The 27239-nt window shown below is 45.7% G+C and overlaps 2 protein-coding genes across 8 annotated transcripts in view; both read left to right on the plus strand.

The window, feature by feature from the left end:
- LOC135385235 (caspase-6-like) overlaps positions 1-13116 on the plus strand; it is an 88510-nt gene extending 75394 nt beyond the window's left edge. For 3 of the 7 annotated variants that reach the window (XM_064614432.1, XM_064614430.1, XM_064614429.1), the window contains one exon: positions 4232-13116. In XM_064614432.1, the coding sequence (XP_064470502.1) occupies positions 10457-12124 (1668 nt within the window). In that variant the 5' untranslated portion in view covers positions 4232-10456 and the 3' untranslated portion in view covers positions 12125-13116. Of the gene's footprint in view, positions 1-2471; positions 2569-4231 lie in introns of all 7 variants that reach the window. The other 4 variants (XM_064614434.1, XM_064614433.1, XM_064614431.1 and 1 more) reach the window with 3 other exon arrangements.
- A 1769-nt stretch (positions 13117-14885) lies between these two features.
- On the plus strand, positions 14886-26388 carry LOC135385236 (uncharacterized). Its single transcript, XM_064614438.1, has 12 exons — positions 14886-18260; positions 20494-20694; positions 20799-21041; positions 21151-21204; positions 21575-21676; positions 22560-22637; positions 22888-22983; positions 23034-23141; positions 23221-23289; positions 23350-23561; positions 24144-24303; positions 24524-26388. Exons 1-12 carry the CDS (start codon positions 18116-18118, stop codon positions 24670-24672), a joined length of 1617 nt encoding a protein of 538 aa, XP_064470508.1. The 5' UTR covers positions 14886-18115; the 3' UTR covers positions 24673-26388.
- Positions 26389-27239: the final 851 nt, after the last annotated feature.

Genomic DNA, 27239 nt, shown 5'->3' on the forward strand with positions numbered 1-27239 from the left:
TCGGTTACCGAGTATTCACAAGAGCGACATTCGTACTCCAGCGGAAAATGGGGAAAATGCCACGTGAGCGCGAGCACGCAACGTAGTGTCTTGACGTACACTAATAACCGTGGGGAACTTCCTGCGACACAGCCGCAGGATATTCCGCAGCAGACGACAGGAAACGACGCTGACGGTATCGTCTGCTAAGCGTGTCTGCTGCGTGCGATATTTTGCACCGTGTGGATGCTCAACATAACACGGGACGGAACTTCGGCTCCGTGGGCAGTGTTTTCGTCTTTTCTTCCACTAGAATCTTCCGCGAGAATGTCTCTCGTGTGAATACACGGCAAGTGGAGGAAGCACATACGTCAAATCCGTTGTGTGCGCAGCTGCGGGATCTGCGCTTCATGCGGTTTGACACGGGTATTTCGGCACGCTGCGTGGCCTGACAGCATTTTGAGCAGCGCGTTCTTCGCTGAAATACGCACCATGCGAGCTGGCCTTTAGAGGGGAAGGGTGGATCTTGCCTCCCGAGGGGATGTAAAACTAGAACAAATCTGGCGACGCGGCGAGAGCTCAGACATAGCGCGTTCTGACCCAAGTTTCGGATTAATTTTCAGCCAGTTATCATTCTCGGTGGAGCCCGAGAATATTTATGCTCATTAAGTACTGTATAGATATTAGCTTCGAGTAAAAATATCGAGCTGATCTGGATTCATTGTTTAACTAAATGTTTAACTAAAAGTTCTACCGCGACTGCTCACAGCCGCTGCTTCGTAACAGCCTCATCGTCGTTTCTGATTCCTTCACTGATTAGTCATGACCAGAGAGCGGATAAATATGCATTAAAAACTCCCGAACTGTGACCTGAAAATATGTATGACCTGAAGTAAAAATCATCAGTGTAACACTGTTTTTCACTGTTCTTGGTACGAAAGCAATGCCCCAGATGCGTATTTAAAAAAATAAGTATTTTATTAGGAATAACACGGTAAAATAAGGCCGTCTTCTTTCTGCAGCACATAACAAAGAATACTTGTGCCACAGATATAAATCATGCAGCTCAAGACTTTGCGTTCTAGATTGATAACATAGCGTACATACAGGCTAGCTGGTGGACGCCAAACAAGCCTGAGCATGGGCAATACGAAAAACACGAACGTACGCGTATGCTCGTGTTTTTCTTGTTCCTCATGGTCATGCTTGTTTCGTCATGGCTTTGCGTTCGGCACTGCATCATGTCGATTAAAATGCGAACGCCGCCAGTCTTCGTAACGGTGATGTGACGAAGGTGAAGTATGGCCCATCGGCCATGGACGCTGAGGATGGAACATCCAGGGTACAGGCTGAACACGTCACCTCACCTCACCTCACCTAAACATGGAAAATATTCGATTCCGGCAAGAAGTTCAAACCATTCATGAAACCATTCATGAAACCATTCATGAAAGAACAAGAGGTAAGCTCTCGCACCTCCAAATACGGGGAAATATGCACTTTTCGTGCACTCTCATGTGAAATGTGCCACAATGTTGAAGACATGCATTTGCATGCACCACAGAACCCTTCTGAAAACCAAAACAAAAACCCAGACCAGGAGCAAAAGTGTTTCCTCGTCGTCCACATACGAAATCATACCAAACACACACACACACACACACACACACAAAATCATGCATTTGTATGAAAATCCGAGCTCTAGTCATGACACTGTTACGATGCACACCACTCACTAGTCCTTTGTTTACTGAGCGATGCCCGAGAAATGTTCTACTTCTGTGATGACGCTGCGTCGCAATTAAAAAAAAAAGAAATAAACAGAAAATATAACTGCTAGAATTTGCCGTCACAAGTATGACTTCGGCACAAATCCTACTAGCACTTTTTTGCCACACCTGGGGGTAGAGGGCAGTCCGACGGCGTTGGCAGCTATAGGTCTAGCTTCCACCGCCCCTATTGAGTGCAGATATTCTGACAGATGCAGAGCTGTTCCTCTGGGTGAAAGAAACCTTCAAGACAATGCATGCGTTGTGACTCACCGCGGAGGTTGGCAAAGAAATTACTGAACGTGAAGCGTAATCAGGCATGCTCCATCCAGGGCACAAGGAGGTGCTACTGCTTTAAGCCTATATCTTCTGTTCAGTATATGCAGCGAAAACACGTCTATTTCCAGTGAAAGAGAAACGGTGCGCGTACAGCGTTTTTTTTTTTTTTTTACTTTCTGTTGTGGGAGAAGGCGCTCAATATCATAATAAACGGTTTCCGAAGGCTGCGGGCGGTGGTGCTGGTGGTGCTAATGAAAGGGGCTGTTACGTTGCGTTACAGTGGAATAAAAATAATGATAATCGTACATCACAGGGCGGGATGGAAATGCGCTGACGACATTTTTTCCCGTTGCAGAAAAAATACGCAAGCAGAGTTTTAATATGTTATAGGAGAGGGACTGCTCTTGAAATGGTGTGATTTTTTTTTTTTTTTTCGTTTTCCAGACGACTTTAGGTATGGCAAAACGATCATAAGTGACGACAAAGCTCTTACAAAGCAGGGACTGCAACTACTCGGTGGAAATAAACGGAAGAGTAGAAGGTGATTTTTTGTTTTCAAATGATGATAATGGTACCATGCAGACGGGATCTGGTTGCGCTGACTAATCTTTTTTGTCGCGTAAGAACAAATACACCTGTCCCTTTTCACCCGAGAGGGCCACAAAGGTATCCCTTTTTTAACTTCCTAGACAATCTTAACTAACGAACGGGCGGCAGCGGAGTATGGTGACGAACTTTTCTTTTCGCGATTACGCAAAAAATAACAAAAAGAAACGCCTATCGATTTTAAATATGTTATAGGAGAGGATATGTTTACAAACGGCACGACTTCTTTCACTTCAGAGACGACCTCAGGTATGTGAAAATACAATACGAAAATTGTCATCTTTTACGAGTGGTCCATCTTTTCGAACGCTTTGTTAAACAATTAATAGAGATCGGTTTGATATTTTTCGTGAAGCCAATCGCCATATAGCTTATGAGCATAAGTACTCTGGGTCCCCTGCGCGAATGCTTACTTTCCGAAAAGCAATCGTGAACTTGACCCAAAACGTGCTCCGTGCTTGTGCTCTCACCACGTCACCAGATTTGTTTTCGTTTTATATGCCCTTCGGGAAGCTAGATCCGCCCATCCCTTCTGACACCAAGCAAAGAAGACGCAGAAATGACGTATGTATGTGTCAGAAGGACACGTGGAACAGACAACATTTTCCCCCCTCCATGTTCAAGCAAACAAAATCCTGAGAAAAAAGTATATTTCCTACATACACACACACACCCGGGAATGCACGCAATTTTCCTTTTTTGTTCAGAGAAATCTAAGAGGGTAGAGCTCCACCTCTGGCTGGTTTCGGCTGGTAGGTCCCATTTACTAAAACTCCCTAGTGGGTTTTTGTCGTATTGATGACGTATGCTACGCGATCTTTGTGTACCATATAGGTAGAGAAAGCAAGATCGAAGCGTCTCTTGTGACTGTTCGTTATGTTCCGTCACCCTCGTGCGTGAACCAGGCAGACAATCACGCAATAACAGACGGTTTCAGTGCATCGTACGCTGTCGCCTTTGCGTACGCAAGGGATATCGTGGAGGTTCTGCGCAATGCACGAAGCTCTCTTTATGTTTTGCGCATACGCAGAACCTCCAACGCTCTCTCTCATGTACGCAAAGGCGATAGCGTACGATGTACTAAAACTCTGTAATCACAGCATAACGCAAGTGAGAGCCGGATGGCAGACCGAACGAGCGCATTTGCTGTGGCACTCTGCGCAATAAATGCGTGCATATAAACCGAAACCATTTAATTCCTTGAGAAAATCACTAACTGACGCCGTGATTTCTTTTTTCTGGGATATCTTTCGGCTGAAGATCTATCGCTACAGCGCAGGTGGTGAAGGCGTCAAAAGCAAAATTTAAAAGTTAGGGTTTTGATTGAATCAATGGATTAATTGGGTTGAATTAATGGCAAATGCGCCACTCACTAGTCAGCTCTCGGCCGATGTTTCAAAATTTTATACCATAAATAAAGTTCTTCCGCAGCGTCAGCCGCTTCCGAAATTTTCAGCTGGGAGATATTCGTGAAACACAGTTACATAACTGCATGAAATACTCCAAACGCAGCATGGAACCGACCAATTGTGGCGTCTATCTTTTTCTTTCTTTTTTTTTTTTTTGCCCATTTAACGGGACAAACGAATACTTTTCAGGGTTCCTGGCTTGGCGTCGTCAGTTGAGCGATGGCGAAAGCTCATTTTACATTAACGCATTGGTAAAAGTTTTTGACGATAACAAAGATAAAGACGTCGACATCAAGAAGTTGCTTACCAAGGTTGCATCAGAGGTAGCCGCGAAAGCAATGACGCCAAGTGGGCAAGACAGTGCCGTGAAGCAGATGCCCTGCTTCGTGTCCGCTCTCACTAAGAGCCTGCATCTCTGTGACAAGAAATGACTCCTGACCAGAAATACGACGGCCAATTTTAATTCCGCTTGTTCCGCGATCCATTGTTCGCTCAGCAACAATGTTACTGCAATAAACCAGTGTATTCCATTGTCCGTTGTCATAAATAGCAGTATATATTCGGAGCACCTTTCTTCTGTATTTCCGGGAGTTCCAAGCCTTAATCCCGCTGGAATTCAGAGCCCCACAAGTCCAATACCCAGCCACAGCCCATGTTAACACAAACGCAATAGTCCAGCAACTCGAGTGCAACGAGTCTTTATTCCGGAGGTGAGTGCTGTTTCAGCAGGCCCAGCTATTTCGGAATTCTGCGAGTGTGTACCTCGCGCTTCGCTGCACTACAAAGCAAGATGACGGAACTGCGACTCTGCGGAACAGCTGACAGCAATGTATCACGCACATCGCTTGTGGAAGCTTCATTAAAACCGTCTTCCCCGTCTACAGTTCCGTACAGAGGAACATAACCTAATACAGGAAGGGATTTGCCTCAGGACGAGAGCGGCCGATATTTCGAACACAGACTGTAAAGTGTAAAATTTAAAGGGTTATTGGTATGACGTACTAAATGTTTAAAGAACCTTTAACAGATCATACCTACCCCTTTAGATACCATGCCAATGAAGAGGACGTGGTGTCCAGAAGAAGAACAGTCTGTGTTCGATATATGGGCGGCTCTCGTCCTGAGGCAATTCCCTTCATACTTCCCTACCGGTTCGCTGGATTTTCTGCCCGCCTACTATAACCTACTACAGAACGCATGCTACTGAAAGCGTAGTGCTAACTACGGGTATATTAGTGGACTTAACTAAAGCATTCGATTGAATCAATACTGACCTAATTCTTCAGAAACTATATAAACATGGGATACGGATTCACCAGAGGCTACTTATCAGATATAAGTATGTCCCCATCTCACAGACCCACTCAAAAATTAGCAACATTCAACAGAGAGTGTCTCAGAGTTCCGTACTGGGTCCTTTCCACTTTCTAGTTTTCATAAATGATCTTCCACGACACCTCACATTAAAAATAGTTCTGTATGCAAACGAAACCACGTTATTCGTCGAATCTGTCAATATGGTATACAATAAAACAAATAGTTCTATGCTCGTGTTATCATATCGGCTAGTCATGAATTAACTAATCGCTAACTGCAGTAGGACAACGTTTATTTTATATCATCCAAAGAATAAATGCCCACCTACCCAAGTAGCACAGCCGACTGGGGTTGTGGCGAACCGTTGACAACGACAAGGATGGACACGCTCGTGGAGCACCCGCTCCTCAGTTCTGCCGGCGCCGCCCTAGCGTGACGGCACGACCATCGGCCCGCTGGGACATTCCATCATTGCCGGTCGGGACTCGTGTCGAGGAAGACCATCGTCCTCTACATTTGGTGACCCGAACAAAGAACACCACGTTCGATGTAATTCAGCCCTTTTACCGTTCCAAATTTGGCAACCTTCGTCAAGTCCAGCATCGATGGTACTCTGCTGCGCAGCCTGGAAGCCCCTCTGCCTTTACCTGTCCGACCGCTACAACGGATCTGATACGGCAGCCGATCGGGCCTGATGCTCACCGGCCCACGGGTCTCACCGGCCCAGATGCACTGCGACTTGACTCCTTCGAACCGGCCTGGCCTCGACCTGATGACGTTTCCAACGGCTTCCTCTACTCGGCGAGACCACCGCAGTGCTAATGACGCTACATTGCGAAGCCCATCGTTCCGACACACATGCGCTTCACAGCTACATCCACCTTCACTCCTGCCCGATGTTCACCGCACCCCCGCGCTCTTTCACTGTCGGCCGCGACACTCAAGGCTCGCGCTCACCTGCCGGTCGTGCAGTCGCGGCACCTACGCCACGGCACGTTTCAGCCGGCGTCTCGGCGTCTCACCACAGCTCGCACAGCCTCACTCCTGCACTCACCTCTCCTGGGACACTCAGAGATACGGCTCCCGTGCCGGTCGCGGCACCCCAGGACCGCGATTTCGTCAGCGCCTCACACTCTCTTCTCCGCTCTTATCGGGCTAACGGATCGTCGTTCCTGTTGCTTGCCAGCTGTGATGCTTCGCCAACGTGTGCCGTGCCATGAACTTCCTCCGCCGTGCATGTTCATCCACGGCCAGTTTCGCTCAGTTTCTCATTTGCATGCGCTCATTAATAAAATATACATCCTGACTTTTTCACTTTACTTGGCCGGGCTTTGATACCTGTGACGTAGCAATGGTCACTCTGAGATAGTGTCAAACCAGTAAAAAATAGCTTCGACTTTTAGTGATTTTTTTTTGAGTAAGTAACTGCTTTCGGTTTACAAATTTCTTGCGCGGAACAGTGCAGGAATGCGCTGTTTCGCTCAACTATCCTGCGCTCAAATTCGTGTTCATGCGCTTGCATTGGTGGCGGAGGAGCCGCAAGGTAAGGAAGAGCTGCGAGCGAGGGTTTGATATGGCTTCTGGTTTCTACTAAACTCGTAAACAGGATTGCGGTCGTGTCGTTGGATGAGGCAAACGGTACGCCTTTATCGCCATAATGAGGAGCACTTGCCAATGGCGATAAAGCAATTTGTGGTTTTATAAAAAAAAATCCCTACCTATCCATCCTTCTGGAGATATTACACTGTAATGTAAAGATCACGGATTGCGCATTTCGCTATAAAAGATATCATCCAATGGCAATGCTACCCACTAGAGCACTAGAAAAACAAGTTTCAGAGTACCGGCAGCCTTTTCACTCGCCGCCGCGATGGTTTGACCGCATCTACCCATGTGACCGTAATCCACCATATCCCTTCCATTCATTTATTCATTTGGTTATCCCTTGTACATGTAATGAGGCCATAGATCACTGGCCCTGTTGATATTGCAGTCTGACGTCTGCGTTTGTAAATCAAATTATTGTATAACTGATATTATATTGTCCCTACCTAGGAAAATGTTTTTGGTTTCGTAGTTGTCTATGTCCGTATACCTGCACGCAGAGTACTTTACGTACCGTCCAGGATCATTCGCACAGGTAATCTCACTCGAGTTTCCATAAAATTTCATTTGTCGCAGAGCGTCAGCACCAGGGGCCCAATTGGCGTGGAAGGGAAATGGCGGCGTTGCCAGGTTACGTGAGGCGAAGCCAAGTCAAGAAGTGGTTGGCGGTACTCGGAAACTTGTTTTTCTAGTGCTCTGCTACCCACGTTACTTCCCCCGTGCTAGTTTCGCTAGGAGTCGACTCTCGAGAACCTCTATGTTCCTCGTCTTTTAGACTCGGAGACCACTGTCTAACGAGAACAGCGCTAAAATCTCAGGGCAGTGTTCCACAAGTATGAGACCGCAATGCATAGTGTAGAGATACAACATACTACGGAGAAAGCGAGAAGAAGGAGGTTGAGTTACAGGCAATGACACCACAAGAAGTTTATAGAGCCGCGGAAGAGGAGCTTCCGAACGGGATCAAGCCTCCTGAGTAAACACATGCAAGGTAACACAGAAGAACCTCAAGGAACCAGTGACAATTCTGTAGAAGAAATTATCTACTGCAACAGTCAAGTCCTCCCAGGGTACCACGGTTAAAAAAAAAGAACAAGTCGGACGGGAGCTACGTACGAGTACGTAGTACGGCTTTGTATTTGTGGAAAACACAAGCGCTTCAGATCTTGCGACAACAGAATAAATAATAGAAATTCGAATCAATCGAGATTGTTAAAGGAAGACTTCCCAGCCAAATGGATTTCAAGCTTGCTGTATTCCCACAATCATTTACACGAACAGAACACAGTTGTGAAATATGAAACTTGAAAACGAAGGGGGAATCATGAAAGTGACTTGAAATATGGAAAAGCTTGGCTTCGACCACCGAGCGCCGATGGAAGTACTGCTTGCGACATACTTGTTTGATATCTCCAGCCCCCGTAAAAGCGGGTTACCGAACCAAGTTGCTGTGCTACCATCGCCTTCGCTTCACTTCCGTTCTTCTGGTGGCGGCGGGCACGGTGTAAGATAAAGATAAGAGGTGATGACACCCACGCCAGCGGAGCGTCCAGATAATGTTCGCTTTCCAGGCCCCCTGGCCTGATCGCCATCTCTCGGCGCGCAGTAGAACTGACAGGACCGCCAAAGGTTACCTATGCCTTTCCCGGCGTTGCAAGCGAATGTCTTGTGCTCTTGGCTTCGGCAGCTATGCGCACCGTGCAGCTATGCAGCTGCGCGCATGTGCGGCAGCTTGTGCGCCGTCAGATGGCGATCAGGCGAGGGGGCCTGGAAAGCGAACATTATCTGGACGCCGCCTTCGCATGGCGAGACAAGAGAGTGTCATCACCTCTTATCTTTATCTTACACCGTGGCGGCGGGGCTGCGCAGCGCCACCAGACGGGAGAGATGGCGATCCGATTACCGCGCGTCGTCTGCTAGCTCCAAATGCGTCGACGGGGCAGCGCTTTCCTCGGAATGCGGAGTGGGATGGGGATTTCTGTTTTCTGTTGTTCCTTTTTACTGTTTTTGAAACTTAAGTACACCGAGATTAGGCCACGTTTGAGCAGTTCCTGCGGTCGTCAGGACTCTTTGTGAAAGGTGTCACAGTAATGCAAGGGACCACGGCTGCTCCGTGAAACTGGCACAAGAGAGTGATTACCTCATTTTATTTACTGGTGTTATGTGAAGCAAGCAAGCCTCGCTTGCTGGCTAGGATACAAAAAATATACAAAATGAAGGAAAGAAACGCTCTGGAACACAGGACCTCAGTAACGCGTTGGTGCCCCTCCGCTCTCAATGACTGTGTTCATTCGCCTGGGCAGGGAAGCGTAGAGGTTGTCCATCAGCGTTGAGTCACGCTGCAGGGACTCCCACTCTCTTTCCACGGCTTCCCACAACTCCTGCGAGCTTCGCATGACTTTCCGTCTTGCAGCCATACGGTACTTCATGATGCCCCAGATGTTCTCAATTATATTGAGATCGGGACTGTGAGGGGGCCAGTTAAGCTGAATCCCACACTCCTCCTGTTGTCGCTGGGCCATGTAAGTCTACTTTCACTGTTGCTGTAAACAGTTGTAAATAAACGTTGTTGTCGAGTGTCGTTGAAGTACGTCTCCGGCCAAGTTTTCGGACAAAACCATCGCCATGTATCGGCAACCGTCCAGCAGTGGGAAGCAGAGGAGAAGAACCGAGGTGTAGAAACCTCCTTTACTGGCGCAGTCGATAGAGTCCCCTGCGTGGACAAGAGCAGCAGCAACCGCATTCATGCAACAAGGCAAGGCACGGGTAACAGCAACCAAGATACCAAGGCGGCCAGGGAACGACGGACCGTGAAAACCAAGTCGGAAGAAACCGCGACGGACAGCGGAGCAAAGGCGTAGCTGCAACGGACCGCAGTAAGTCCTACCGACGACGTTAACGCGGCACCATTTCGATATACCGCGACGGACAGCGGAATCGGAAGATCTGCGACGGACAGCAGCGAGACGTTACCGGCCCAACCTTCAGCAACTCCCAAGCTCCGGGTGCACCACGACGGACTCTGGAAGAAGAGCTGCGACGGACAGCAGCGAGACAGCATAGCCTACGGCATCTTCAAAGTGACGGGTACACTGCGACGGACAGCGGCGAAACGGCATAGCCTACGGCATCTTCAAAGGGCCGGGTACACTGCGACGGACCGCGGAAGAAGAGCTGCGGGGGACAGCAGCGAAACAACGTAGCCTGCGGCATCTTCAAAGGATCGGGGACACCGCGACGGACTGCGGCCTGCCCAGGGAAGGCGACGGACAGCAGTACAGCGACGACGTCTAGCGTCGGGCAGTCAGGCGAGGCACCTTCGTAGCATCAGCGCTTGCAGCATCCTGTGAGGAACCCGAAGTGAATTGTGCGGTGAACCGTGAACGATCATCTGTGTAAAGTCAGCGTTGGATAATATTCACCAGGTAGGAGATTATCCGCAATTCCTCGGGGTCCATTTTGGCTAGGAGCATCGATAGCTGTAGGACGCGTATGACCACGCGTAGTGGCGCGAATTATAAAGTTGACTGTAGTTCGTTTTGGTCTGTTAACATGGCGTCAAGCCAGAATAACGAACAGTCTGACAGACAGGAAGACACGTCAGGGCGGAGCGATCTTACGGAACTCGCACTTGAGCGCTTGAGGCTGGAAATAGAGTTGGAAAAGGAAAAGTCACGCCGGATTGAACTAGAAATATCGCGAGCGAACAGTGAAAAGTCGTCCAGAAGCTCGTCGCCCCCACCAGCATCTCGAGAAGACACCCTCGAGTGCTATGCAAAGAAGCTAAGGAGCGTACTCCTGCCATTGCCTGCCGATTTAGAAGTGCCGGTATGGTTCGAAGGGATAGAGGGCATCTTTCGATCGTATAAAGTCCCGACTGAAATTCAAAGCCACCTCGTGCTACCTCTAGTCACCAAACGGGTAAAACATCTATATTCTAAACTGACGACAGATGAGCTTGACAAATACGACGCGGTGAAGGATGCAGTGTTGAAGGAACTTAGGCTAGCGCCGGCAGAGTACAGGAAGCAGTTCCTGAGCGCGGTCAAATCAAAAGACGAGGGGTGGTCCCATTTTGCCTCACGGATGAAAAGCTACCTTATGTATTACGCGAAGGCGCGTGATGTGGACAACTTTGACGACCTGGTTGAATTATTGGCGGCCGACCAACTCAAAACCGTCATTAGTCCCGCGGCCTGCGAATACATAAAAATCCAGGAGGGTAGCGGCTGGACAAAAACGTCGGAAATTGCGGAAATGATGGACGCATTTGAGGAGGCTAGAGGCATCGGCGCAGCAGGTAGGGAGCGTTTGTCGCAAACCGTGAATTCCTACCGCCCTCCTCAACGGGTTGAGAGAACGGGAAACGCATCCACGAAAGACACGCGAGGAAAAATACTGAAAGGACAGGACGGTCGGGGTCAGAGTCGCATTAAGTGCTTCGTATGTAGCGGCCCACACTTCGCGCGAGATTGCACGCTGAGGCAGAAACAGACAGGTGGAAGGCACGTGCAGGCATCAATAAACGCCACCACAATGATACCAGCGGATCAAGGCCGCACTCCTACAACGGCCGACACGGCGAACAGCACACTCGAGTGCAGAGCTAATTGCGCGACAACAAAGGGAATAGCGCAGGTATCCGCGTTACAAGTCGTGGAGTTACGTAGCGGTCCCACAACAATACAAGCTATTGTAGATACCGGGGCAGAAGTGACAGTTATGCGACCCAGTTTGTTTCCCGAAGAATCCGCAGAGGCGACCGGCACGGTAACACTAGTGTCTGCCTTCGGGCAAAAAGTGAAGGCGAAATTGGGAACACTCTCCCTTAGTCTGGCTGGGGACGGAGAGGAAAGAGGGGCAGATAAGTCGGCATACCCCAGAGGGAACAATGCTTTCCTACGGATGTCCCATGGAAAACCTGAGGTGGAGATCCGGACGTCCACAGGATATGACCATTTTGGGGAGTTGACGTGTACAGGATGTCCTGCGGAGCTCCGCGTGGCCGCAGTTTTGGTATCCTGTGGAAGTCCTACTATGATCCTCAGAGGTCATAGCAGGGACATGTATGGGACTGTTACAGCACATGCACCCACAGCTGTTTTAGCAAGATTATCAGCCTTAACAGAGACATATTCAAATTTTTTTATTGCAATTTAATGTAACAGCATGTAACATGGAAAAACACCGTAGGGACTAAGGACAATATCTTTTTAAACGCTACAAATGCAGATATTCATGCAGTAGAATGCAGTGTTCATTTTCAATGTTTACCAGGCTCACAAATTCTTCAAAGCACAAAAGTCGCTACTTACTTTATAGAACATTATATATCTGCACAACATACTTGTGCAATTAAAAGGCGAAACCCCACAAAAAAGTACAGGCACTCGTCATATATGACAGTCGAGATCAGTGCACGTTTGTGCATTAAAAAAATAAATAAAAGCTCACTGTATCACAGTCAAGCTAGCGAACGGCACACTTTGCAGCTTCTGGACTTATGAGTAAAATTCTTAACAATACAAAAGCGGCCACTCATAATATCACAGTCAAGATATGTGCACAGCATCTGTGCACTGAAAAAATGAAAAAGTACGACTTATGAGTTTAGGACTTTCAAAAATTTTTCGCAGTACAAAACCATGTGCACATTATATCACAGTCAAGATATATGCACGTCATTCTTGTGCAATTAAAAAAGTAAAAATTGATGGTACAGCCTAACCACTTGGCAGTTCTAAAATTCTTTACACTACAAGAGTCACAGAAAGTTAACGAAGAGGTAGTAATATGCACAGAAATGAGTATCACAAAAATAGCAATATTTCTAGAAAACTGAAAACTTTTACATGTGTTACATGCTGTAAAAGTCAGATCTAATGACCACGTAGCCCGTTGCTACTGCAAACAATTTATATTTGGCTAACGTGTTCATTTAGCAGAGTTAAACTGCTCTTACAAGCAGACTGTTAATGTAGGCAGGAAAAACGCATAGTCACCCTTTTTAGAGAAAGACACACAAACAGTTTGTCTTTTAATTAAACATAAGCAGGCAAACTACACAGGCACTATGGATGCCGGTTTTGCACATGATATACAGGACAGTCCTCAACCATGATAACTATTCACAATAAGAAATATAGGCAATGGAAAGATATGCGGTCAAAAGCATTTTTCTCCCAAGAACTTTTCCCATGTGTTGAAAGATGGTGAAAGATGCACATGAAATAGGCACTTGAAGCTATGTATGAATTTGTCCCTTATATGTGTTCCAGCCTCAGAACATCAATTGTCTCATCCTCCCATGTGTTTGTAAGTTTGATTTAATTTTAATTAATGCAAATTGAATTTTTTAAATTGAACTTCAAAATTTACCAAGACAACGTAACCTTCCTTTTTTATGGAAATAGGTTACTCGTGGTGACTCTCTGAATTCTGTCCCGTAATGCAACAGCAATAGCTGAAATAAATTCGCCTCAAACTGGTAGAAATAAGCCCTCGGCACCACCCACTATTTTTCAGCACTAGTCTGAGCGTCAAAGCGTGACGGAAGAAGAATCGACACGCCAAATGGGAGGGAGAGGGTAAGAAGCCCAGCCCTGATAAGACAGCTATGACTCCTGAAATAAAGTGGGTGGTGGCGAAGGCTTATTTCCTCAAATTTTCAGCAAATTTATTTCTGCAAATGATGTTGCATTAGGGGACAGACTTCGTGCCATGCTGAGTAAAATGACCACGAGAAACCTATTTCCATAAAAAAAAAAGCTACTGACTTGACAAGTTTTGAAGTACAATTCAAGAAATTTAATTTCTGTGAATTGAAATTAAACAAACCTATTACAAACACGTGGAAAAAGTTCTTGGGAGAAAAATACTTTAGACTGGATGTTTTTCTGCTGCCTACATTTTTTTATTGTAAATACTTATCACGGTTGGTGGGCCGCCCTGTATATGGCCAGCAGACATCACGTAACGCAATTCTGACTCTGAGATACAAGGAGACCACTGCACATTTCTACTGCAGCTATCAATATCATCATGTGTGTGATGAAGACAGATATAAGCAGACATCTACTTCACTTCTAAATAAATTTGCAGAAATTTGATACGGTTTATAAAGGCGATAAAAATACACACGACGTACACAACAAATTAAAATTTTAACAACAGACATTGACGTTTCGGAGCCTATGCAGACCCCCTCATCGGAATGAAGCAGGAGGCGGTTACCCGGTACTATTTATGTAGCAAGGGGGCGTAGCAGTCTGGTAGTGGTCCTGGGTGCTTGTTCAAAGCATTATTTGTTCTTTTGATGAACCAGGATTCAAGTTGTTTGCGCATTCCCCAACGATTTTCACGTGCCAAAATAACAGGGTTATCTAAATCCACGTGGTGGCCTGTCTTGTGGGCATGTTCACACAGTTCTGTGTGCTTATCTGTGCTCTTGTAGATATCTGTGCTCTCGTAGTGTTCCTTCATCATCGTGCCCGTCTTCCTCCCCGTCTCGCCTCTACATACACGTTCTGGCAATCGCTGCATAAGGACGTGTATGTAGGCGAGACGGGGAGGAAGACGGGCACGAGGATGAAGGAATACTACGCTGATATCTACAAGAGCACAGATAAGCACGCAGAACTGTGTGAACATGCCCACAAGACAGGCCACCAAGTGGATTTAGATAACCCTGTTATTTTGGCATGTGAAAGTCGTTGAGGAGTGCGCAAACAACTTGAATCCTGGTTCATCAAAAGAACAAATAATGCTTTGAACAAACACCCAGGACCACTACCCAACTGCTACGCCCCCTTGCTACATAAATAGTACCGGGTAACCGCCTCCTGCTTCATTCCGAGGGGGGGGGGGTCTGCATAGGCTCCGAAACGTCAATGTCCGTTGTTAAAATTTTAATTCGTTGTGTACGTCGTGTGTATTTTTATCGCTTTTACAAATTTGATACTGTGCGCTTGCTTTCCTGATAGGGCTTGACGACCATATTTGCAGTTCTCCTATCAATGCTATCCATACACATTTGTTCGCAAAAGGCGGTACATAAAAAGCTAGCTTGTAAGCCAATGTAGTAGATGTCTGCTGAGCCTTCTATTCATCTTGCAGGACTTGTCTTAGCTTAATGGGTGGAAAGGTTACTTGTTAGTTGTTTTGTTGACAAGACTATGAAGGCTCCTCCCTTGTTCTCTTGTGGTCCCGTTCTTTAGCATGACGAAGCCAAGACTTGACAACCTTTTCGATGTCAAAGTCTGTTGTTTCCTTCAGCCGCTTGTTAGACCTGACAGCATCTGTGAAAAGAAAATGAGTGAATTGCACATGATCTAGTATGGAAAATGTTTGGAGACAATTATAACGCCTTTGTTCTTTGCACTTCACGCAATGTACCATTTGCTGTGTTCTACTGCGGGCTGCACTCGAAGTTCAGTTCACAACAGTGTAAGAGGAAGCAGTACTGGACATCATCCAACATTCTTGCACCAGTTAACATGATCACCTTATATATTTCTTGCCATGTGACTGAACATATTAATTTACTACATTTTCCTTTCCGATAATAATACAGTGATATGCATAAACGAACGTGTTCCTCTCCTGAAATAGTCACGCGTACACACCAAGTGTGGTATCATGCTCCTCTGCCGGTGGGTTTATAAGCTAGGGATGGCTGTTCAAGCAGTACCCTGTACTTGGTGTTGAAATAGGAGGCACCACGTATTAATGGCACAACACAGATAGAGACCTATACATAGCCTATCTATAGGTCTATCTACTGAGAGCAATGAAATTGAAAAGCAGGCAACAGCAGGTGCCTATCAAGGGAAATGCCACGTATAAAGCATTTTCGAAATACTTCACAACATGAAACCTGATGCATACCTTGCAGCACTGCCCAAGACTCTAGTTCGCAGAACTTGAGCTTCCCTTTCGCACCCTGCCAGCTAAAGTTAGCGGCCACATTATCTGTGCAGAGCAGCCTCAGGATCCTTGTGGCTGTGTCGTGGACTGTTGCTCCTCCAAAACTTGACCAGAAACGCTTCTGAAGTACAAGCAGAGAAGTAAAAATTATCACACAACTGGACTTTTCTTATAAGACATATCTTAATGTGACAAATACGTACTATTTTTCCTCTTGTTGTGCTGGAGGTCAGGGATGAATCGAACTTCAGGAAGTCATCTAAACTACTGTAGGGGCATTCAGTCACATCATCTGTCTCGGGCACGGCCACTCCCGAGTTTGTAGCTAATGGCACCAGAGTGTCAAGTTGGGTCGTATGTTGTTCTTGTTTCATCTTGATGGCATGCAGAAGCCTCAGTATCTCTAGATGAAACTCTAGACAAAAAGACAAAGAAAGCCAGAGACATTCACCCACAAAATTGTTAATGGAATCAGGTGAATGATGATATAAGGTCACAAGGCACGATAGAAGCATATGTATCGCGTTAAGAACACGTACATGCTAAATACAAAGTAGTGTATGCAGGAGGGAAATTGCCCCTCTTCACTGCCAAAAAAAGGAAGAGAGTCTCTTCCATGCATTTAACACACAGGCAAGCATGATGTTGTATATGGCACACTGGTACAGGAAAGAATTACTACAGAATTACTGCAAGTTGATATTATACAAAATTTGCTGAAACTACAAACATTTCATGAATCAGAAGCGAATGTGGCCATGTTTCATGCTTTCGTGTGGGCATGCACACCAGCATGCCTTCAGTACGTGATATCCCACTGATCACTTGTCTTGCTCGTCCATACTTGTGGGGTGCTGTCGCTCAAATGTAGCGCCTTGTAAAATATTTTTCCTTTGCTTCCTACAAGAGTTGGCATACTGTGCTACTGACATGCTGTTCATGATCGCACTACAATTATAACATTTTTCTGCACATATATAGTAAGAGGGATAAAATAATGAAATACAGAACATGTCCAATACCTCCCACTGCTCTCCTACTTAAAGCATGTATATGTGACAATCTATCACAAGGGAGTTAAAGACAAACTGTACTCACTGTCATTTACAACTGAGCAAACTGTTGATCTGGAGATGTCCTCGACTTCATCACTCCAGGATGTACTGGCTGAAATACGAGGTTTAATAATGTCACTTCACAAAGCAGAGACATACTGAGAGTTCCACCCTTAATGCTGTTACGTACCGAGAGACGTGTTGATAGAAGGGCTTCTTCTAGCTGTCGGCTCATGAGGTCTTCGTTCCTGTGGGATATAAGGGATAAAGTTGCTAAGGTGTGAGGCCACAAAAGGGCATGGTAGCTATAGCATCAGAGATGCACCAATGACTATGAAATTAAGTCGACAGTACTAACAGCAAAAAAAAAAAAAAGAGGAGTGCCAGGGACTTGTGGTCGATCCGCCATGTGACTCTTGTGTTGCTTTTTCTCGCTGGCATGCGATTTTTTGTTTTGCTTTCTTTGGTGAGCACTGCTCACACCGTAGCTTCTCCCCACCCTGTTCTTTGTTACTTTGGACGCCGTCTGCTCTTTGCTCGCATCAGCTACGTGCTGTGTCCAGACTTCTGTAAATAGCAGATGTGTAGTTGTATACCGTATGTAGCCCTTGAACCTCGCAGGCACTTTCTGTGGTAGACTTTGGCATGAAGCATTCTATTCCTCCGCCCATAGGACACTAATACAGGAATACACTATCTACAGTTAGCCTAGATAACCATGAGCTAGCAGCATTCTAGTTAATAGCAGCAGTTGGGCCCATTATATACCTCAAGAACATAATCTCACCTCAACACGAAACTTTCTTGGGACGTCCGAAAAAAGTCCCAACGTCCGACGTCCCGCGATTGTAGTCCCCGGAACGTCCCTGGAACGCGCTTGGCAGGCAATTACTTTGCTTTTTGTTATATGCTGTACAATATCCCCTAGGCGTCCCATGTGAGCATCTTATAGGAGCCTTCAGAGCGCGGGACGAATAACGGTGTGCGTTCGCGGCAGATGGCACTTTCAAGAAAAGCGCCCTGCATCTTTTGAAGCAGTACTGAAAGCACCAAAAACCATTAAAAAAGTATTCATAAACGCAACCATGTCATCTTGTACCTTGGCGGGAGCGAAATGGAAATATCTAGAGAACCTCGTAACGCGAAGCCGTGAAGTTAAACTAGTACGCAGATGCGGCTGGCTGAAACTGCATCCAAATATGTGGCGCGAAAGCGTACGTTTCTTTGTCACCGTAGCCGCCATATTGGATTGGCATGTATCAAGCGAATGAGCGTCGGCGGTGAGCGGCGAGCTTCAGTGATGGACAAGGAAGAAGGTATGTTTATATTGTTTCTGTAAAAGCGCAAGCCCCTTGCAACGTGTTCCCAGCTCTGATTGGAAAAAAGAAATTGACGTGCAATCCTCGCACATGAATTTGAGAGGCTCGCTGTGTGAGACGCTGTGCCTTTGCAGAAATGCTGCCGTCTAAAACGACATTTCACCGTCGCGTAAGGCGCGGAATTGAACAGAGTTTGTGCGCAATTGGTAGTACAATAAGCAGAGAAGCCAGTAGTGGAATTCCCGCTTCAACAACCGCAGAATCACAGGAAACAGCAGGGACTCCTAACACGGTGCCACAAATCTTACCACTGGATCTCAACCTAACTACTGTGCAGAGAGAGCAACGACACCAACAGTGTGAAGTCGAACAGAATTCAAGTCCCGACCCCTCAGACCACCCACTAATTGTTCCCGAAGTCTCATTCGAGCACCGGCTGAGACAATGGGCAGTTGAGTCTGCAGTGCCGCACACTCATCTAACAACACTTCTTGTTCTTCTGCGGTCCCAGCCATCGTTCATAACTCTCCCGTCGTGTGCTAGAACCTTGCTGCACACACCACGAGAAGCGAGTTGCATTATCGAGATGGCAGAAGGCAGATACTGTCACTTTGGACTGGCTGTTGGCCTGCAGCATGCACTGAAAGTTTTCAAGCGAGGAAATTCTTATCAACGTGAACATTGATGGCTTACCGTTGACAAAGAGCACAAAAGATCAATTCTGGCCAATATTGTGCAAAATCAAAAACAGTAACTGCTCCCCATTTCCAATTGGTGTTTATTATGGCTAGTCGAAAAGCATCTCTGCCAACACCTTTCTTGAGCCATTTGTAACTGAGCTGTGTGATGTTCTGACCAACGGAGTGCTCATAGAAGAGAATGTTGTCAGAGTGGTTCTAGTCGGCATTATTTGCGATGCACCAGCAAAAGCTTATGTCTTGGGAGTTAAGGGTCACAACGCATATTTCAGTTGTACGAAATGTACTACGGAGGGGAGCTACCAGAACGGTCGAGTTTGTTTCCCTGAACTGGATGCACAACTAATGACCGATGATGCATTTCGTCGTCGTGTGAATGAGGACCACCACATAACTGACACCATATTAAAGAACTTGCCGATTGATTTGGTTAAAGCAGTCCCACTGGACTACATGCATCTGGTGTGTCTTGGGGTAATGCACAAACTTCTGATGCTGTGGTTCAAAGGGGACGAGGCGTACCGCCTTGGAAGCAGCGTAAGAGACCAAATATCTGTTCAGTGCCTTAAAGTTGAGCCCCATATGTGTTCAGATTTTAGCAGGCGACCTCGTACGCTCACGGAGCTCGAGAGATGGAAGGCTACAGAGTTTAGGACGCTGCTGCTCTACACTGGACCCATAGTTTGGCTTTCGCTAGTTCCTGGACCTTTTTTTTTCAAATTACATGGTATTGCACACAGCCATAACTATCCTATGCATCCCTGTCTTATCTAAAGACTATGTTGATTATGCTGAAAAGCTGCTAAGGCACTTTGTCGAGGTCTACACTTCTCTTTATGGAGCGTACAATGTGTCACACAATGTACACAACTTGATACACTTAGCAGACGATGTTCGAGAACATGGTGCTTTGGACACGTGGAGTGCCTTCCCATTCGAAAATTTTATGCAGACCATCAAATCAACCCTGAGGAAGCCAGAACGTCCCCTGGAGCAGCTCTACAACCGAATCATGGAAAAACGTAACCTCCCATGCACCAATATCAATGCTACGCAAGACACACCTCATTTTGCAATCAGCCATAATTCAGGACCACTCCCAGTGAGCTGCGTAGGCCCGGAGTACAAGAAAGTAACTATTCCTGGGAAATTCACTCTGCGTACAACGAGGCGTGACAATACTTGCATCGTCGCTGATGGTTCAGTTGTGCGCATAGATAACATTGCGTTCAGGTCCTCCACGAAGGAACCTGTTGTGATTGGCAGAAAATTCCTAAGCACCGGAGACTTATATACTCATCCCTGCAAGTCATCGATTTTTGGGATAAAAGTAGTGCACAGCCTTTCACCTTTGAATGTGTGGTCCCTATCCGAGATCCAACAGAAAGCTCTGAGGCTCCCCTTCAGAGATAGATTTGCTGTTTTCCCTCTGGTGCATATGCAGTAATGTCTCATCTGTTATCAAGACTGTCATCTTGCACTCTTTATTGTGTGTGAAACCAAGTACAGCTCACATCACTTCTAACCGTTAGGGGTGAAGACCTATGTCGTGGTTAAGTTCCCAGATGAAGAAGATTCTGTCGCCATGATACATGGCAGCTGGATGGTCGACGGAGGGAGGTGTATGTGGCCAAATGAAAAGGACACTGGCAAGCTCAAGCATTCTATTATGAGGGGAACTGTACCGCAGCATCACTGGTCCAAGCATAGATGTGTCGTGCTATCATCATTTGGTATGTAATAGCAACTTTTGCACGTAATTGATGGCACAATGCAAAATAGTAATGGGATGTGTCATATGCGACTATCTGTGTTGTGCTCTTTATGTTCATACCAGACACGTACGAGGAGGCACATACAAAACTCAAAAAGGCTGAAATGACCTCCGATCTTGCAAGTGACACAGAACTAGGCAGGGGAAAACGGAAAAAGAGAAGGACAAATCGGGGCAGTCCACATGACCACGACGAAGTGCAATTCCACGACAGTTGGACAACTGATTCTGAAGAGTGTGGTTACGCACCGCCAAGGCCACCAACTCCACCAACGTATTTTGACTTGTCGCACCAAGTGAACAGGAGTGAGTCTCAAAACATCTGGTGCAGACTGTCGCCAGAAAATGTTTGTGATATCTGTGTTTGTGCTTATGTTTGAAGCTATGGATCCAGGTTCTTTCTTTTTTTATATAGGGCAGTCCACGGAAGTGCAGTCAGTGCCAGAGACACAAGGAAATCATGAGCATGGTAAGAGCAAGACCTTCAGCTTCCGCTGTGATAGCTGCGATGCATAATACCTCCATTAGGTGTACTTACTAAATCAGTAACAAAGTAGACGTACAGTGAAAGCGAGAGCGTGGGACAATGACAAGTACTAACAACAAGCTGAAGTATTTACTCCTTGTCGGTGTTACTAAAGTTATCACAGTAAAGTAACTGCGCATAGCAAGCACTGAGGATTAACCCTATATCGCATTGAACAGCAGTCTGTGTGAATTTGTGCACGTGCCACTGCTTTGATGGTGGTGTGGTTATGACAGTGGAGCTATTATTTGTTATGTTAATAGGATTCAATTGCTTCTTTTATTTCTGTCACGTTTTATGCTATTTCTTTCAGTCGCTCTCGGGCGTACTTACCCATTTCCGCGATGGACAGAAGCTCAAGGAAGAGAACCTCCTCCTATTGAAGTGCCATCAGCATCAACTACGCCACACACATGTATTTCAATCTTTACAGTAATATCCCTGTGGCATGTAATTTCTATACATGGTGGAATCACCTCAAATACAGGGTGTCACCGGATTCTTAATTAAAAAAAGCTACAAGAGCAGTATACATGTTCTTGCAGTTCTGTTCTATGGCCAGGCGGGCATCCTGTGGAAGAAAGTATATAACTGCCAGGTGACTAATAACTTAAAGAACATTAGTTGACTTTGTAATTAGGAAATGTTGGACAAAAGCGAGATAATAGATTGAGATGCTATCTTCGAACGGCATTCCACATTTTGAAAAATCATGCAACCTGTACGTCCGTCAAAATATCCATACGCAAATTTTGATATGCAGGTGAGACTAAACCCAAACCGCATGGCTGTGGAGGGCATCACCCTCGCCAACGGAGGCTTATCTGGGCGTGAAAGTGGTTTATAGTGGCACACTCCAATTATCTCCATTCCTCCAGAGCACGTGGCCCTCTGATGTCAAATGAACGTAATCCCTGCGTCCTCAGTCGCCTTGGTTCTGGCTCGTTTGCATACCAAATTCAGGGATTAAAAGATAAAAAATAATTGATCAAAATAATAGTTGAAATTAATAATTAAGAGGTAATTAATGAACTTAAGGTAATTAGTTTTCTGGTAGTTAGATAATCTACTCCAAAGGATGTTCGCCTTTCCGAAGAACTCAACTGCAAAAACATTTATGCCGCTTTCAGCATTTTAATAAACATTCTTTAAAAGCTGAAAATAAACATCTTGTATGCACTCACTAAGCAGTACAGTTCTCACGTTTTATGGTTTTAATTCTAGTGGAGTATGCCAATAATTAAATGTTGGACCAATTAAGCATGTTTTCTGACACTAAGTGCTACACTTAATTTCAGGGGTGCAGCCAGTGCAGTACTTACCGCAGTCTGCCGACCCCTCGCCACCAGGGCTCGTACAAGACTCTCGTTGCCAAAGTGAGATGGAATTCTTTCCCACATCTAGAACTAAGGGCTAAGAAAAACTAGATTTGCAAAGTAGCTGAGGATATCCATTGCTTCCATGTGTTCATTACCAGGCGACCAAGAAGACATAGTATACCGTCAACGATAACAGGGCATAAGTTTGCCGCGCACACAAAACTTTCTTTTTTACTTCAGGTACCTGCCATGTGCGGTCCTCATTAGCTAATATGTGTGCTGAGGAAAGTACACTTTTCTATTGTAGGTTCCCAGCTCATGTCTACGGACTGCAGGCCACAGCAGTTATCCCGTTTTCCAGGGGTGACTCACCCACAGCTGCAGTGTACTTCGCCTCTTCAAAGTAATCTGAATTGGGAGACTAAACACATTATAGCTTTCTTGTGGTTGCAGGCATTGGTGCCGACTTTGTGCGAAGCATTTCTGCCCCGACCACATCTCTACGGCATGATCTGAATGTCGATTACCGGAGAGAAACAGCACAGAATCAGTCGTGTCACGGTACGTAATGGGCATTGATTAGACTTATGAGCAATTGAGCAGGCCTGAGATATACAAATGTCCGGTGAATGAATTCTAGCTCCGCGCAGAGGATCTGACCACGAAGGAAATAATCGTTGTGATTATCCATCCAACAGTCCTGGCCATGGTATGAAATGCATGTTTTTTTTTTCGTTGGCTGTCGTTAATTTGTTTTTGTAATTTGTAGCATTTGAAAAGGAGGTTTTGAAGATCTTACACATTCTTAAAGTGACCCAGCAGTCACAAAGTGAGCAGCTGTCTACGATACTACAGCGTTTTAGCACAATGGACGATGCATCAGAGCAACAGATCTGCCTAGATAGACCATTCCAGACACTTGCAGACTTTTTGGAATTTGAAGACGACCTTGCTGAAAATCCTGCTAAACGAGCTCAACTGGTAAGTTTGCTACGAAGACTTATGATCTTATATTGCATATCGTGGAGTATAATCAGTCCCTATAAAGGACAATGGGCATTCAATGCTTCTGGTATTGTTCAGTCCTGTTGATTTAAATGCAGATAGGTTGGAATAGGGAAGGTAAAACATGTGTTAATGTAAGCTATGGCATTTTTGTTTGGTATGATATGGCAAAGTGAGAAGGCGTGATCTAAGCGAATGTTTTGCCAGCATGAATTTAACCATGACTGGACTGGCCATGTGTATCTAACCAGATTTTTGCATATGTGATGAGCACTGCATTGTAACTGCTTGTTATTCCTCACATTCAGGTAAGATTGTGGCAATGGAAATGCATAATTTTGTTCTCAGCAGATCAAGAACACAAAACCAATGATTTTGCTTCCTTTGCATTTTCCAATTGTTTTCTGAACAAATTGCAATTTCTTCTCAGATATTATTTTGTTCCCCTATATTATTGTGTATGTCATTGACACAGCTGACACAAACTTGTGAATGCTTGAATAACCTATTTTAATATATGTCTTGTGCAAACATTTCTTCTGTTTACTTCTGACTTAGAAAAGGTACTTCAAGTCCATTGGGGGCAGCACGACCCGAGAATCTGTCTTCAGGATCCTGTCACGTCTCTTGCATTACAAGGTCGGGCGAGAGTACAGTTTATACGGAAGCAAGGGGAAACGGAGGTTCAGTGACCTCACGACTTGGAAAATCATGCAGAGTATGTATCACACTGTTGAGCATCTGCATCACTTGATCTGCGTCGTTTCCAACACTACAAATTGTACAAGAGCATGCAATGATGAGGCACTGAAGGGTGTTATGGCCATAGGGAAACAAGGCTCTTGCAGCTTTCTTGCAGCTTGTTTTTTTTAATTTTGTTCATTCTCTGTGTGAGTATACTAGGTTGCTAGCAACTTGCCTGTTTTCATTATTCGCAGACCACTTGACAGAGTCTCATGGTACCCCCGGCCCTGCCACACTGAAGGAGGTGGAACAAGCTACCATGTCATGGCTGCGCCATGCACCACAAGCCCATGATCGTCAGAAGCAAAAGGAAGGTCAGGAGTGCAGCAGACAAGAACCATAAGTAACGACTGCCTCCAAATGTCGTTTAGTACAAAATGATTGGAACTGTTTTTTTTTTTTTGCATTTTAGGCGTTTAACTAGCGGGCATTCGTTTTCCTATGTTAGTTGGTAGTCCTTTTCACCTGTGTGTGCATTTTCGGTCGCTGGCCACGCCATTTACCTTTAGTTGTACTAAGTGTTTTCATTAGCATAGTATTCTGTAGCAGACACCATTTTTATCTGCACTTGTCAGAAGCAGAACTTAAAGCTCAGTTATGCATCATCATTCTCATGATTCAGGAACCACTGCTGATTGTACGTTATGTGCAGCCCTGATCCTTCAGTTCTCACCATAGCTCGGCATTTTGGCCATGGAACTCGCGGTCAAAACCATCCGGTAAGGCATGAGCTCAGCAGCGGGCTAGAAACTCACGCTGAGGTTGACATGACATGTTGTTGAGCTCGATCATGCCGCATATTTGTGCGCTCACCTGAAAGGCTCACACTTCTGGCCAGAGCATGGGTTATTCTGCCAATCTCTGGACAGATGTGAGATGCCATTCAGTGAGTGCACTTATACGCGGCATGATCGAACTCACAGATATGCCATGTCGACTTCCACATCAGTTCGTACCCTATGACTGAGATCACACCCTATCAGACGATTGTGACCCTGAGTTTTGTGGCCCAAAATGTTGAGCTATGGTTGCGACGTACAATGTGTTTGTTTGAGCTTTAGCTGTAGTCATTAATACTGTCACATCAGTAACTTGTTCTATTTGGCATTGTTGTAAAGTGGATTTTGTTTCCTTTTTAAGTTACATAAGTGTTTATCTGTTCACACTGAACAGCAACGGCGAGCTTGGTTGTATCCCGTCATATTGGTGTACCATTCCTTTCACTGTTGCCAGGAGCTTTTCAAAGCCTGCACCTTAGTTCTGGTCACTTGCACTACCACATCAGTTATACGTTCTATTTGTCATTGTTGTAAAGTGAATTTTGTTTGTTTCCTTTTTGAATTACATAAGTGTTTACCTGGTCACACTGAACAGCAACGGCGAGCCTGGTGGTATCCCGCCATGATGCGCCATTCCTTTTCACTGTTCCGAGGAGCTTTTCAAGGCCTGCGCCTTCGTTCTGATCACTTGCACTACCACATCAGTCATATGTTCTATTTGGCATTGTTGTAAAGTGGATTTTGTTCGTTTCCTTTTTGAGTTACATAAGTGTATTAGTAAGTGTAAGTTACATGGGTATGCATTGAACAGCAACGGCGAGCTTGGTTCTGTCGCTCTACACTGGTGCATCATACGTTTTTACCTTTGCCAAGGACTTTCCAAAGCCTATGTGTCAGGTGAACATGTCCTTCGCTGTCAAGGCAAAAGCATTTGCCTGTTTTGTTGAACTATTTAAGACTCCAGTTAAGAGTAGGAATAGGCCTGGTGTTAGACTATAAAGCTTGTCCTGAAGTTAGTGCAGATATTTGCACTATTTATTATTGTATAACCTTTTTCACGTTATAGCGCTTCAATTGACATGCATCTTCCACATGTCTAGTATGTTCCTGGCGATTTGCAATATATTTTCCTGTGGTACAGTGCACATGTACCCGTGGTTGACACGGCCTGTGATATTTTATTGTGATACTTTACACAGTAGGAGTTCTACATGATATACCTTTGTACTTCTATTTTCGAGAGAAACAAGGGCAATTTAATAAAATTTTGTGAGTTCTGACTCAAATGTGCTCTTCTATACGTGTAACAGCAGTGTACCAGCAAGGTACAAGCAGTGGATTCGTGTAGGAACGTCACGAAATCTGCAGCCAGGAGGCTAGCTTCTCAGGATAGCACTTGTGCCATACAGGGCAGCCTGCTTCCAGTGCACACAGTGTGTACTAACAAGGTCCCTATGAAGTCCCTTGAGGTTCCCAGCGGACATCCACGGGACACGAACGGTGACATACTTCGGCGTTCCACTTGGACCTTGTGGGGAGCTGCATGGGAGGAGTTGCGTGCATCCCAGGGACATGCACCACATCCCGCAAAAAGCATCCCATGAGCATCCCTCGGATCCGCTCGTGTTGTCTGGGCTGTATGTCTGCAAATGCAGGTGGTGTGGGTGGAGCTGGTAACTGTACAGTCTCGTCCCATTCCTCATAGTCACTGACGTCAGAGTCACGTGGTGCCTTCTTCTTTCTTTTTCGTGGACCCTCCACTTCACTTTGAAGATCTGATGTTTCTTCCGCTTGAGCTAGCCTTGTACTGGCCTCTTCGTAGGTGCCTGCAGCAGCACACAGATAATTTTAAAAGCACAGACGAATGCAGGCATATGCAAAGCATTCTACTACTCTGAAAGTAGCTTAACTACACTCTAAAAAATATAACTCCTTTTTGGGTGTAATTTGACGATACCCTAACTGACTCCCTTTTTGGTGTATATATACACCCTCTGGCCAGACTACACCCCTCAGAAAGGGTGTTCTCTGAACACCTCTTTTGGTGTAATCTAGCGGTACCCTAACTGACTCCCTTTTTGGTGTATGTCTACACCCTCAGGCAAGACAACACCCTTCAGCAAGGGTGTTA

This window comes from Ornithodoros turicata, chromosome 2 (assembly GCF_037126465.1).
Source record: "Ornithodoros turicata isolate Travis chromosome 2, ASM3712646v1, whole genome shotgun sequence".
Taxonomy (NCBI): Eukaryota; Metazoa; Arthropoda; class Arachnida; order Ixodida; family Argasidae; genus Ornithodoros; species Ornithodoros turicata.

Bases quoted from the DNA above. Each gene is read 5' to 3' on its own strand.
- LOC135385236 (XM_064614438.1), top strand. From the start codon at position 18,116: ATGCGGCTGGCTGAAACTGCATCCAAATATGTGGCGCGAAAGCGTACG. The intron at 20,695-20,798 runs GTATGTAATAGC...TGTTCATACCAG, and splicing joins TGTCGTGCTATCATCATTTG to ACACGTACGAGGAGGCACAT. The intron at 24,304-24,523 runs GTATGTATCACA...CATTATTCGCAG, and splicing joins GACTTGGAAAATCATGCAGA to ACCACTTGACAGAGTCTCAT.